We start from the raw sequence: 15,000 nt of genomic DNA on the forward strand, positions 1-15,000 counted from the left end.
CTTAATATCACCCTATACCACACACCCACTTAATCCTTATACACCACCCTATATCCTGTAAACACACCCCACAATACCACCTTAACAACCCTATATCCTGTACAACCCCCACATACCACCTTAACACACCACATCCTCACAACCCCCACATACACCTTAAATACTATCCTACACCCACACACCCACATACCACCACCCTATATCCCACCACCCCCACATACCACCTAAAACATCACCCTATATCCTGCAACACCCCCACATACCACCTTAACATCACCCTATATCCTGCACCACCCCCCATACCACCTTTAATATCACCCTATATCCTGCACACCCCCACATACCACCTAACAACCCTATATCCTAACACACCCCCACATACCCACCTAACCACCTATATCCTGTCCACACCCCCACATACCACCTTAACATCACCCTATATCCTGCACACACACCCCCACATACCACCAACATCACCCTATATCCTGCACACTCACCCCCACATACCACCTTAACATCACCCTATATCCTGCACACCCCCCCACATACCACCTTAACATCACCCTATATCCTGCACACCCCCCACATACCACCTTAACATCACCCTATATTGCTGTGAAAATAACAGTGAAATGCTGCGTTATTGACTTTAGACCAGGTTTTTGTTCACCTGAACACACCTCCCTGTAAGACCAGCACGCCCAGAATGCACCTGAACACACCTCCCTGTAGGACCAGCACGCCCAGAATGCACCTGAACACACCTCCCTGTAGGACCAGCACGCCCAGAATGCACCTGAACACACCTCCCTGTAGGACCAGCACGCCCAGAATGCACCTGAACACACCTCCCTGTAGGACCAGCACGCCCAGAATGCACCTGAACACACCTCCCTGTAGGACCAGCACACCCATGGGCACAAGTGCATTTGCAATTTAAAGTGTTCATATTATGCTCATGTTCGGGTTCATAATTGTATTTAGAGGTTATATCAGAATAGGTTTACATGGTTTAATTTTCAGAAAACACCATATTTTTGTGGTACTGCACATTGCTGCAGCTCCTCTTTTCACCCTCTGTATTGAGCTCTCTCCCTGACAGTACCTAGGTAAGGACTACTAGCCAGTCAGAAGCAGAGAATGAGGGTCCTGACAGTACCTAGGTAAGGACTACTAGCCAGTCAGAAGCAGAGTATGAGGGCGTGCCCGGACAGTACCTAGGTAAGGACTACTAGCCAGTCAGAAGCAGAGTATGAGGGCCCTGACAGTACCTAGGTAAGGACTACTAGCCAGTCAGAAGCAGAGTATGAGGGCCCTGACAGTAGCTAGGTAAGGACTACTAGCCAGTCAGAAGCAGAGTATGAGGGCCCTGACAGTACCTAGGTAAGGACTACTAGCCAGTCAGAAGCAGAGTATGAGGGCCCTGACAGTAGCTAGGTAAGGACTACTAACCAGGCGAGCATTATAACGTTTGTCTCTGAAGTAAAGGCTGGACTACAACAGAGCTGTTCGGAGCAGTTTGTGAACAGTGCTTTCTTTTGGAGATGGTAAGTCCCTTTGGGCTTTTTCACTTTGTAAACCTATAACGTGCACAACAAAGATATATAACATAATAAAGGAAAGGGAAATAGCCAAAAAGCGTAATATGAGCACTTTAAAGGGCTTTGCACTGCGCCGGGTGCAGGATAGGGTCCTAAACGTTATTCTATGGTCATGTTGTATGGTCATTAGATTTGGGTTTGAGTGAACTTCTCTGTGGTGCGTTCAGGGACAGGAAACCAGACTGAGTTTTACAAAATTTATTATTTTATTTTTGTCTCTGCAGGAAGTTGGCGAAGAAGAGGAAGGAAACTCTGAGCTCCAGACAGGAAATGACTCTGATGGTCAACAACTCACAACACGCAACGATGGTGGACACACACTCGCACACGCTGAACGGACGCAGTGAGTACACACACACACACACACACACACACGCACACACACATGCATACACACACAACACACACACGCACACACACACACACACACACACACACACACACACACACATGCATACACACACAAACACACACACACGCACACACGCACACACACATGCATACACACACAAACACACACACACATGCATAAACACACAAACACACACATACACACACATGCATACACACATAAACAGACAGACACACACACACACACACACACACACACACACACACACACAGACACATCTTGTGTTTTAGAGAGGTGAAGTAGGGCTGAATGATTTTTGAAAATAATCTAAATGCGATTTATTTCCCCAAATATTGCGATTTAATATGTGATTATTTTTTAAGCTCTTTGTCTTCTGTTATTCAACAAAGACGAGCAATAAATTATTGTCTAGTCTGAACAACACAAGATAAACTAACTGATCTTTCCTGGAGGCCAGAACTGGATGTGATGATGAATTATTATGAATTACATCTTTTATTTAACTACTTCAGTCCCAGTAGTATATATATATATATATATATATATATATACATATATATATTGCCTTTTAACAATATTATTGTTATATTATTATTATACTATATAATAATTCAGCCCTAAAGTGAAGAGAGATGGAAAGATTCAATTCACGGAAGGACAGACAGACAGACAGACAGACAGACAGACAGACAGAGTGACAGAGAGATGGTTTGTGTTCAGCAATGGAAAAAAGGGATTCTGTGGCAGACGGAGAAGGTACTAAGAGTTAGCCGCAGGGAGGATGGAGGAGGGGGGAGGAGGGAGGAGGGGGAGGGAGGAGGGGGGGGATGGAGGATGGAGGAGGCGACCTTCCCTCAGGCGTTTCTCTGACACACTCACTCGTTCTGCTTCTTATTCTTTTACTGCAGGTTTCATATTCATCTCCGTATTCTTAGAATCAACAAAACATCGTTTTCAGAACAAACTTTATTCAAACGGCACGATGCTAAACAACATATACCTGACACCAGTGGTTAACAATGCTGAACAACATATACCTGACACCAGTGGTTAACGATGCTGAACAACATATACCTGACACCAGTGGTTAACGATGCTGAACAACATATACCTGACACCAGTGGTTAACGATGCTAAACAACATATACCTGACACCAGTGGTTAACGATGCTGAACAACATATACCTGACACCAGTGGTTAACGATGCTGAACAACATAGACCTGACACCAGTGGTTAACGATGCTGAACAACATATACCTGACACCAGTGGTTAACGATGCTGAACAACATAGACCTGACACCAGTGGTTAACGATGCTGAACAACATAGACCTGACACCAGTTGTTAACGATGCTAAACAACATATACCTGACACCAGTGGTTAACGATGCTGAACAACATAAACCTGACACCAGTGGTTAACGATGCTGAACAACATAAACCTGACACCAGTAGTGCACGATGCTGAACAACATAAACCTGACACCAGTAGTGCACGATGCTGAACAACATAAACCTGACACCAGTAGTGCACGATGCTTAACAACATAAACCTTACACCAGTACTGCATGATGCTAAACAACATATACCTGACACCAGTGGTTAACGATGCTGAACAACATAGACCTGACACCAGTGGTGCACGATGCTTAACAACATAAACCTGACACCAGTAGTGCACGATGCTGAACAACATAAACCTGACACCAGTAGTGCACGATGCTTAACAACATAAACCTTACACCAGTACTGCATGATGCTAAACAAAATAAACCTGACACCAGTGGTGGAAAAAGTATTCAGATTCTTTACTTCAGTGAAAGTACTAATACCACACTGTAAGTAAACTTTGTCAAAGTAAAAATCCTCCTAAAGAACTCGACGTAGGGCGTTTTTTTTTAGCAAAGTTGACCTTTGTCTAATCTCAAAAAATACAGCGTCTGTTCTATAATGTAAAACAGACTCTAGCAGTTTCAAAGAGGAAGCCAAGACGTGAACATATTCTCACTCTGTGTCAGGATTTAATTCGTGAATGTTTTGGGGAATCACTGACTTTGTTGGGAACTATTTTCAGCGGCGGATGAATCCACATTAGTTGCTGTAGTGATGATGCTGTTTCTCTCCGTCTCTTCTCAGCGGTGTCATCTCCATCCTCCTTCACCCTGAAGACCAACACCATCAGCACCACAGTCCCCAACTCCTACTACCCAGGTAATACCCCCCTCCATCTTTTACCCCAACTCCTACTACTCAGGTAATACCCCTCCATCTATTACCCCAACTCCTACTACCCAGGTAATACCCCCCCCCATCTATTACCCCTATATGAATGCGCCGACACTCACCCGAGTGCGCAGACACTCCGCCCAGTGTGCCGACACTCAACCGAGTGTGCAGACATTGAGCCGAGTGCGCCGACACCCAGCCGAGTGTGCCAACACTTAGCCGAGTGTGCCGACACTCAGCCGAGTGCGCAGACAGTCAGCCGAGTAGACGACACTCAGCCGAGTGCGCCGACATTAGGGGTTCCTTCCTTCTAAGATTGAGAATCGATTCGCAAACTTCAAAAAGCGCTTTTTAAATGTTTTTTTTCCTACAAAACAACCTTGATATCAGCTGTTATCAGACTGCATCGTCATGGTGATAACGTGGCTACGGGTCAGCTGTTATCAGACTGCATCGTCATGGTGATAACGTGGCTACGGGTCAGCTGTTATCAGACTGCATCGTCATGGTGATAACGTGGCTACGGGTCAACAGTTCGGACGCCGGCGGCCGTGAGACTCGTTCTGACCAAAGGACGCCGCGCTCCTTTGGCTCCGGCGCTCTCGGGAACCTGTTCCATTTCTGAGTGGTGATACGCAGCCGCACTTCGTCCATTTTGTCCGCCAGAGACCGCACATTGGCGAGGAAAAATGCTGCGTACTGATAGCTGATAACAGGTTAGCTTTAGCCTTTAGCCTTTAGCCTTTAGCCTTTAGCCTTTAGCCTTTAGCTCTCCGTCTTTGTTTACATTCGGCCTGCCAGCACTTCCTGTTCCTGTCAGCTGGATGCATTTACATTTAGAGATGTAGAGAGCTGACTTTTCCTTCTTTATTTCTATTTCCTATGTCCTGCCTGTCTGTCTGTCTCTCTCTCTCTCTGTTTTTCTGTTTGTCTCTCTGCCTCTCTGTGTCTGTCTCTCTGCCTGTCTGCCTGTCTGTCTCTCTACTTGCCTGTCTGTCTGTCTCTCTCTCTATCTCTTTCTGTCTCTCTCTCTCTCTGTCTGTCTCTCTCTCTGTCTGTCTCTCTGCCTGGCTGTCTGCCTGTCTCTCTGTCTGTCTGTCTGTCTCTCTGCCTGTCTGCCTGTCTCTCTCTCTGTCTGCCTGTCTCTCTGTCTGTCTGTCTGTCTCTCTGCTTGTCTGCCTGTCTCTCTCTCTGTCTGTCTGTCTCTCTCTCTCTCTCTCTGTCTGTCTCTCTGCCTGCCTGTCTGCCTGTCTCTCTCTCTTCTGTCTGTCCCTCTACCCGTCTCTCTGCTGCTGATGCTTCCTGACCACAGATCCCTTCGTACCGACGGCCATTCTGGGTGAGACTCTTTTCTTTCCTTTCCTTCCTCTGTAGGACAGAACGAGAAACACCAGCGTGCACAGACAGGTAGACAGACAGGTAGAGACAGACAGGTGAGACAGAGAGAGAGAAACAGGTGAAAGGATAGACACAGAGAGGATGGAGAGAATGAAAAGAGAAAGAGAGAGTGATATATTGGCTTCCATCCATCCCTGCTTGCTTCTCGTTCGGCTGCTTTTGGTTCTTTGGGTTTAAAACATATTATTTTATTATTTTATTTTTCTCCAAATCCTCCATCTTTGATTATTACGTTTGTTCAGTTTTACAGAATTTTATTTTATATTTTTTTTATATTTTAATTTTTTTCGATTAAAGAGTTTTTGGTTTGATTTGCGTCTCTAGTTTAAAAAAAAAAAAATTTGTTTTATTTTCTGATAATTTTTTTGCCCTTTTTTAATCTATTGTTTTATTTTTGTATTGTTTATTTATTTATGCATTTTTGTAATTCATTCAAAAATATATATATTTTAATTTATATTATATAATATATATCTTATTTATTTATTAATTTTAAATTTTTTAAATAATATTTCGTTATTTTTTGTATTTATTTCCATAATTCTTTTCATTCTATAATTTCCTTTTTATTTATTTATTTATTTTTTTTGTTTAAATTTTTTTGGAAATGACGGTGGGCTTCACTCCATCCCCGCATCCACAACATCCCTGCGTGTCGTGTTGACGTCACATCTGTCTGCATGGACACAACACGCCTCGCGGACGGGGGAGGGATGGGGGTGGGGGTGGCAGGGGGATTTGGGGGGTCTGGTTCTGGGATGTTTCAAGACTCACAAATCCTTAATTTAAACATTAAGTAAACAGGAAGATAAACTAACTCAAACACAATCCTGCAATACAAAGTCTTGAAATCTGTGCTTAAGTTAAGTTAGCTTTAACTTAGCTTCAAGTTGGCTTTATGTTAGCTTCAAGTTGGCTTTAAGTTAGCTTTATGTTAGCTTTAAGTTAGCACCCTTTATTGTTAACTCAAAATATCTTTAACCTGTTGCATTTTGGGGAAATAAATGATTCAAGAACATAAAAAAAGAACAAAATCGCAAAAAAAAAACTTGGAAAAAATGACAAAATATGACTTTTTAAAATTATTTTTTAGTCACAATTTTAGTTTTAAATTCTGACCCAGAAAAACTAAAAGTTGCAGCAGAAGCCAATGTGAGAGTTAACTATTCTAACATCTGTAGAAGAACCATGAACAGTTCTTCAACATTAAAAATCTTACGTAAGAAACGATTATCAGCGTCGTTATCGATCGGTCCGCCGATGTTAAAACTCTCTCCGTCTGATCGCATTAACTCATCGAGACATTTCTCAGACACCAAAACTTTGCTGTCTCTATTTCTTTACGCTTTCTTTCCCAAGCTTTCGACTTTTTTTTGGCCGCTCTTTTTTCCCGCTCTTTTTTCCCGCTCTTTTTTGGCCGCTCTTTTTTCCCGCTCTTTTTTGGCCGCTCTTTTTTCAGCACTTTTTTTGCTGCACTTTTTTTGACGCTCTTTTTTTGCTGCTCTTTTTTGCCGCTCTTTTTTTGCTGCTCCTTTTTGCTGCTCCTTTTTTCCGCTCTTTTTTTGCTGCTCCTTTTTGCCGCTCTTTTTTTGCCGCACTTTTGCGCCATTTCTCTCAAAGCTTTCTTTGGGCGCTTTCTTCCAAATCTTTCGACTTTTTTTTCGACACGTTTTTCCGACGGTATTATTTGACACTGCACATTTCTTTAGTTTTCCAACATTCTTGATGCTTTTTTCAACATTTTGGGGCTTTAAAAAAAAGTTTTTGTCTATTTTTTTGATGTTTTTTTGCTCTACGTTTTCTTTCAATGTTTTTACCGCTTTTTTACCGATGTAAACAACTAAATGTTTCCACTTTAGGCTAAACTTAGTACCTGCTGCGCTAAATGTGCTGCTAAGTTAATGTCCTCTTCTTTTATACAGTCCGTGGTTGAGTCTAAACTCCAAAATAAATCGAGTCTTTCTCAGAATTGAACGCTGAACGAGACATTTCTAGGCAACCAAAACTTTGCTGAAGTGAAAACACTGACAACAGCCAAAAAAAGCCAATTTTTCCGACATTTTTTTCCGACGCTTTTCGAATTTTTTCCACACTTTTATTCGACTCTTATTTCCGACATGTTCAACTTTTCATAAACCGTCTGTTTTCTAGACTCTAGACTTCAGCGCCACCCCTTTCTTATCTTTTTTAACATTTCTAGGCAACCAAAATGTTCCAGTGAACTCTGCCGAAATTTCGTCATTTTTCCCAAAGTGTAAAACAACTAAAAAAGACACGTACATTTTTTTTGTCCCTTTTCCAACTTTTTTTTCAACGTTTAAGCGAAGGTTTTTGATGCTGTCAGCACTTTTTTCCACTATTTTTCCATTTACAACTAAATGTTTCCAGTTTAAACTCAGATGCTAACTGCGCTAAATGTGTTGCTAAGCTAGGTTAATGTCCACTTCTTTTAAACAGCCTGTGGTTGAAAAACTCTAAAATAAATTGAGCACAGAGGCTCATACAAAGTACATCAAACCTAATTAACACACCACACCTCTCTGCTGAACATCAACTATATGTTTCCAGTTTAAACTCAGATGCTAACTGCGCTAAACGTGCTGCTAGGCTAGGTTAATGCCCACTTCTTTTAAACAGTCTGTGCTTGGATCTAAACTCCAAAATAAATCGAGCACCAAGGCTCGTACAGACTGAGAAACCTAACAACCTTAGGCTAAACTCAGATATGCTAACTGCTGTGCTAAATGTGCTGCTAGGCTAGTTTAATGTCCAAGTGAAGGAAGGGGAATGCTAAGAGCAAAACTGTCGCTTAAACTCCTTTTCTCCTCTCTCTTCAGGCTAGCTAAACTGTCGCCAGGTTAGCCGAGGCTACGAGTCCGATACGCTGAGGGAACAGTTAGCCAGGCTAGCCAGGTTAGCTTAGCTTAGGCTAGGAGTAGTTCCTGTCTGAGTCATGCTAGCTGTGTTTAGCCCAGGCTAAAGCTAAAGTTGTTGCTTATACCCTGTCTCCTCTCTCTCCTTCCTATCTTCTATCTTTCTCTGTGTAAAGTGCCCATTAATGGTAAGTGGCTAAATTTGGGGCTAAGGGGGCGGGACTTATGTTGGGGAGGTGGGGGGAGGGGGGGTGTCTGTCACCACTGCGCATGGAGCCACACCCACCACCCACTGTGATGTCATCAGTGCCTCATTTTTAACCCTCTCTGTGAAATTGTGAAAACATCGCAACAATCTTCCTGCCATTTTCCCTTAGAACCAATCAGGTGTTTCCATCTGTCTCCCTCTCTGATTGGTTGCTGTTTGTGTTCTCGTGGTTGTCTCATATCTCGCCGTCCTTTCCGCCGGCGCTGCCATCCCATTGGCCATTTCCTCACCCTCGCCATGATTGGGCTGTTTTGGATTGAGAGTTTCTGATTGGTCAGTCAGCCCCCAGGCTAGCCAATAAGAACAGAGTTAGAGAGTGTAGTGGAAGGTGTGTTTTAAATGTTCTCGTCAGGACTCTGAACTCTCTGCTCTCTTTTCACACTGCAGCTGCAAGAACCCGGACCACATCTGGACCGTAGACTAGCTCTGGGTCTGGGTCTGGTTCTGAGTCTGGACCGTAGACTGGGTCTGGGTCTGGACCGTAGACTGGGTCTGGGTCTGGTTCTGGCATGCTCAGATTTAAACGGTCTACCGCATAACGTGTCTTACTAAAATTTGTGAAATCCATAAAATAATGGAAATCATGAATCAAAAACGTTGTAGCTATCTATGATTGTTTGATTGCTAACGTTAGCTCAAAACGGCGTTAGCATCTTGTCGGCTACTTGTCGCAAAGTGACGCATGTGCGACTCACATCGGGTAGTAATCATGTTTCCTAACCGCGTGTAAGGTGTCTCCCCCTGCAGGAATTCAGATATAATGCAGGTTTAAGGTGTCTCCCCCTGCAGGAATTCAGATATAATACAGGTTTAAGGAGTCTCCCCCTGCTGGAATTCAGATATAATGCAGGTTTAAGGAGTCTCCCCCTGCTGGAATTCAGATATAATGCAGGTTTAAGGAGTCTCCCCCTGCAGGTAGTCAGATATAATGCAGGTTTAAGGAGTCTCCCCCTGCAGGAATTCAGATATAATGCAGGTTTAAGGAGTCTCCCCCTGCTGGTAGTCAGATATAATGCAGGTTTAAGGAGTCTCCCCCTGCTGGAATTCAGATATAATGCAGGTTTAAGGAGTCTCCCCCTGCAGGAATTCAGATATAATGCAGGTTTAAGGTGTCTCCCCCTGCTGGTAGTCAGATATAATGCAGGTTTAAGGAGTCTCCCCCTGCTGGTAGTCAGATATAATGCAGGTTTAAGGTGTCTCCCCCTGCTGGTAGTCAGATATAATGCAGGTTTAAGGAGTCTCCCCCTGCTGGTAGTCAGATATAATACAGCTTTAAGGTGTCTCCCCCTGCAGGAATTCAGATATAATGCAGGTTTAAGGAGTCTCCCCCTGCTGGTAGTCAGATATAATACAGCTTTAAGGTGTCTCCCCCTGCTGGTAGTCAGATATAATGCAGGTTTAAGGAGTCTCCCCCTGCTGGTAGTCAGATATAATACAGCTTTAAGGTGTCTCCCCTGCTGGAATTCAGATATAATGCTGGTTTAAGGAGTCTCCCCCTGCTGGTAGTCAGATATAATGCAGGTTTAAGGAGTCTCCCCCTGCTGGTAGTCAGATATAATACAGGTTTAAGGTGCCTCCCCCTGCAGGAATTCAGATATAATGCAGGTTTAAGGAGTCTCCCCCTGCAGGAATTCAGATATAATACAGCTTTAAGGAGTCTCCCCCTGCTGGTAGTCAGATATAATACAGGTTTAAGGAGTCTCCCCCTGCAGGAATTCAGATATAATGCAGGTTTAAGGAGTCTCCCCCTGCTGGAATTCAGATATAATGCAGGTTTAAGGTGTCTCCCCCTGCTGGTAGTCAGATATAATGCAGGTTTAAGGAGTCTCCCCCTGCAGGAATTCAGATATAATACAGGTTTAATGTGTCTCCCCCTGCTGGTAGTCAGATATAATACAGCTTTAAGGAGTCTCCCCAGCTGGTAGTCAGATATAATACAGGTTTAAGGAGTCTCCCCCTGCAGGAATTCAGATATAATACAGCTTTAAGGAGTCTCCCCCTGCTGGTAGTCAGATATAATACAGGTTTAAGGAGTCTCCCCCTGCAGGAGTTCAGATAGAATGCAGGTTTAAGGACCTTCAGCGTTGGCTCCAGACCCAGATCCAGTATTTTTACACTCTTGATTGGTATTCTTTCTTTTTTTGCTTCTTTTGTTTACGGCAGCAGTGTGAACAGAAACCAGGGCCAATCACCATCCTCTCTCCAGTCACGTGATGTGTGTCCCATTCATCTGTGTTGTCGTAGTAACAACAACAACAACAACATTAGGGTTTAATGTCAGCATCTCAGAAATCATCGGTTTCGATCTGAGATATTACAGATACAGGAGCTCTAGACCACACTCTATAATTATATAAATATAACTATAATTTGCACAGTAATCAGTTAATCTGACGGGTAGCATGGAATTCAAAAACGAAAATGAGAAATAAATGTGTTTAACTGAAACCTGATGTCAGGTAAAATAAAACTGTTTTCACACAAATCCTGTCCCTTGATTTGTGTGTTTTTTTAAGGTTGTTGTAGCTTTTTCCAACTTTTGTCGTTTCTTTCAACACTTTTTAGTTTTTATTGATTTAAAAAATACTTTACATTGCTTTTTTTGTCGCTTTCTTAAAGTTTTTTTTAAAGCTCTCATCGTTTTCCAACCCGTTCTACAGCATAGTGCCATACGATGCCTCTGTATGTCTGTATCTGTTTGTCCGGTCCACCCAACATAACGCTACGTCCTGTCTCTTCTGGTCCTCTACATGCTGCTGTGTGGCCCCCCCTGCAGACGACAGCCACACCATGACGAGCGAGACCAGCAGCCTGGTCCAGTCCCACTACAAGCAGCGGGAGTCTGAGCGCGAGGCGCCCCCCTACCAGACGGGACAGCTGCACCCGGCCATCCGCGTGGCCGACCTGCTGCAGCACATCACGCAGATGAAGTGTGCCGAAGGCTACGGCTTCAAGGAAGAGTACGAGGTGAGGGCCGCACGCACGCACAAAAAACAACAAACGAAACAAGATAATGACGCGCACACACGCACGCAATTAGATGCACACACATGATGCAATAACAACACGCACACATGATGCACACGCACGCACACATAAACACACAAGATACGCACGCACACACGCACATACGCACACACACACACGCACACACACACAAGATACGCAGCGCACATCGACGCAACACGCGACACGCATTACGCCATTACACGCAAAATAATAACAAGATACGCATGCACGCACGGTCACACGCACGCATGCACACACACAAGATACGCACGTATGCATGCATGCACGCACACACGCACATGAGGCACACGCACGCACGTATGTACCCACACAAACGATGCACATGCATGCACACATACACATATGCAAGCATGCACGCGCGCACATGATGTGCACATACATGATGCACACGCACACATACATACGCACACACACACATGATGCACACACACAAGATACGCACGCATGCATGCACACACGCACATGATGCACACACAAGATATGCACGCACACACGCACGCATGCACGCAAGAAACACACACACACTTACATGATGCACACGCACACATACGCACGCATGCACACACACACAAGATATGCACGCACACACACACGCATGCACGCAAGATACACACACACATGCACATGATGCACACGCACACATACGCACGCAGACACGCACATGATGCACACACAAACATACGCACGCACATACACATGCACATGATGCACACGCACACATACGCACGCACACAATGCACACGCACGCACTCACATGATGCACACATACGCACATACACACGCACATGAGGCACACGCACGCACGTATGTACGCACACAAACGATGCACAAACGATGCACACATACACATATGCAAGCATGCATGCGCGCACATAATGTGCACATACATGATGCACACGCACACATACATACGCACACACACACATGATGCACACACACAATATACGCAGGCACACACACGATGCACATGCACGCACATACACACGCACATGCACACGCACACACACACACACACACGTGTTGTGGTACCACATATATAAACTAGTACCGAGCCCGTCTAGAATGGGCCTGTTTGGAACAGGCCGTTGCTTGGCCTGTGGTGTTGCTGCTTGCAGAGGTCTCCAGAACCAAATAATTCCCCAAAATGACTTACACAAGGATCCCCAAAGCTCTTAATACGCAACCACACTGTGTAGTCCACTACTGACTTACTGAGGAAACATTCTACTACTACATTTACCTGACAGATTCAGAATTTATTCATAAAATATAACAGTAAAAATGTAAAAATTTACTTTTACTGAGTTTCCTCTCAGCGAAATGAGTGAATTTAAGCTGTGCTTTTATTGTGAAGGGCAGACATGATGTCAGCCTGTTCCCCCAATCGTTACTGGGCGGTCAATTAGTTTATTAATATCCAACGCTGTCAAAAAACTGTTAGCTAAGAAACCAGGCCTGTAGTAGATTGGAAGACCAGTTCATGAGACAGCGAGTTATAGATAGTCATATATAGTTAAATAGAGTTAAATATAGTTATATATAGTTATAGATAGTTATATGTAATTAAATAGAGTTAAATATAGTTATATATAGTTATATATAGTTAAATAGAGTTAAATATAGTTATATATAGTTATAGATAGTTATATATAATTAAATAGAGTTAAATATAGTTATATATAGTTATAGATAGTTATATGTAATTAAATAGAGTTAAATATAGTTATATATAGTTATATATAGTTAAATAGAATTAAATAGAGTTAAATATAGTTATATATAGTTAAATAGAATTAAATAGAGTTATATATGGTTATAGATAGTTATATATAGTTAAATATAGTTATATATAGTTATATATAGTTATATGTAATTAAATAGAGTTAAATATAGTTATATATAGTTATAGATAGTTATATGTAATTAAATAGAGTTAAATATAGTTATATATAGTTATATATAGTTAAATAGAATTAAATATAGTTAAATATAGTTATATATAGTTATATATAGTTAAATAGAATTAAATAGAGTTATATATAGTTATAGATAGTTATATATAGTTATAGATAGTTAAATAGAGTTAAATATAGTTATATAGAGGTATAGATAGTTATATATACGTAGAAACGGGCTCTGGCGAGGAGATGACCATCGGACTGTTGGGACCGTGAAGACGCCAGGATGCAGAGCTCATTTTTAGGAAGCTGAGTTTGACATTTGTCACTTTAAAAGCTTCAAAAACACACAGAGGGAAAAGGAACAGTGGACCTGGATGGCTCGTTTCGTTACCGATCAATAGTTGTGATTATTATTCAGTCTGTCAGCGCCCAAGGAGACGTTTTCTGATCCGATCGCTTCCAAACCAAACAGGATTCAACAGAACGGAGGAAAAAATTATAATTAATGATCGATTCAGCTCCAATCACAAGCAGGAAGAACACAGTAAACACACGGCTAACGTTCAATAACTGTGTGTGTGTGTGTGTGTGTAATTGTGTGCGTGTGCACTCCACATGTTTACCCGTTTTCATCAGGAGAAAGTTACTAATGGATGTTACTTACCTGAACACACACACAGATGGACATACATTATAGATCTTCCCTCTAGCTAATGGCCTAAAAATGTGTGTGTGTGTGTGTGTGTGTGTGTGTGTGTGTGTGTGTGTGTGTGTGTGTGTGTGTGTGTGTGTGTGTGTGTGTGTGTGTGTGTGTGTGTCTGCCCTCAGGGTTGATCCATTATACATGCACACTCAGAGTATTTTCACCCTCCATTTGCAGAAAGTTAGCGGTTAGGAGTTCTTTCAGTTTCTGTCTGTCTGTCTGTCTGTCTTTCTGTCTGTCTCTCTCTCTCTGTCTCTCTCTCTCTCTCTCTCTGTCTCTCTGTCTCTCTCTCTCTCTGTCTCTCTCTCTGTCTCTCTCTCTCTCTGTCTCTCTCTGTCTCTCTCTGTCTCTCTCTCTCGTTCTGTCTGTCTGTCTCTCTCTCTGTCTGTCTCTGTCTCTGTCTGTCTGTCTGTCTGTCTGTCTGTCTGTCTGGTGGATTAATCTCCAGATGAATAGATTAGTATTTTGGTCTCTTAAGAACAGCCCTTCCTTCCTGTGGTTTTAATTCTACTGTGCAGATTATATAATATAATCCAATGACTGAACTACTGATCTCTGCTGTTAGCATCTCTGCTGTTATCATCTCTGATGTTAGCATCTCTGGTGTTAGCATCTCTGGTGTTA

The 15,000-nt window shown here is 42.8% G+C and overlaps 1 protein-coding gene across 11 annotated transcripts in view; it reads left to right on the plus strand.

The window, feature by feature from the left end:
• The window catches only part of LOC120551888 (receptor-type tyrosine-protein phosphatase mu-like), a gene marked incomplete at its 3' end in the record, with an annotated part of 89,867 nt that overhangs the window by 61,450 nt on the left and 13,417 nt on the right, over positions 1-15,000 (plus strand). For 3 of the 11 annotated variants that reach the window (XM_039789451.1, XM_039789456.1, XM_039789459.1), the window contains 5 exon segments: positions 1,826-1,944; positions 4,114-4,188; positions 5,516-5,542; positions 8,651-8,662; positions 11,495-11,709. In XM_039789451.1, the coding sequence (XP_039645385.1) occupies positions 1,826-1,944; positions 4,114-4,188; positions 5,516-5,542; positions 8,651-8,662; positions 11,495-11,709 (448 nt within the window). 11 annotated transcript variants of the gene reach the window in all.

The sequence above is a fragment of the Perca fluviatilis genome, chromosome 22, assembly GCF_010015445.1.
Source record: "Perca fluviatilis chromosome 22, GENO_Pfluv_1.0, whole genome shotgun sequence".
NCBI classification, from domain to species: domain Eukaryota; kingdom Metazoa; phylum Chordata; class Actinopteri; order Perciformes; family Percidae; genus Perca; species Perca fluviatilis.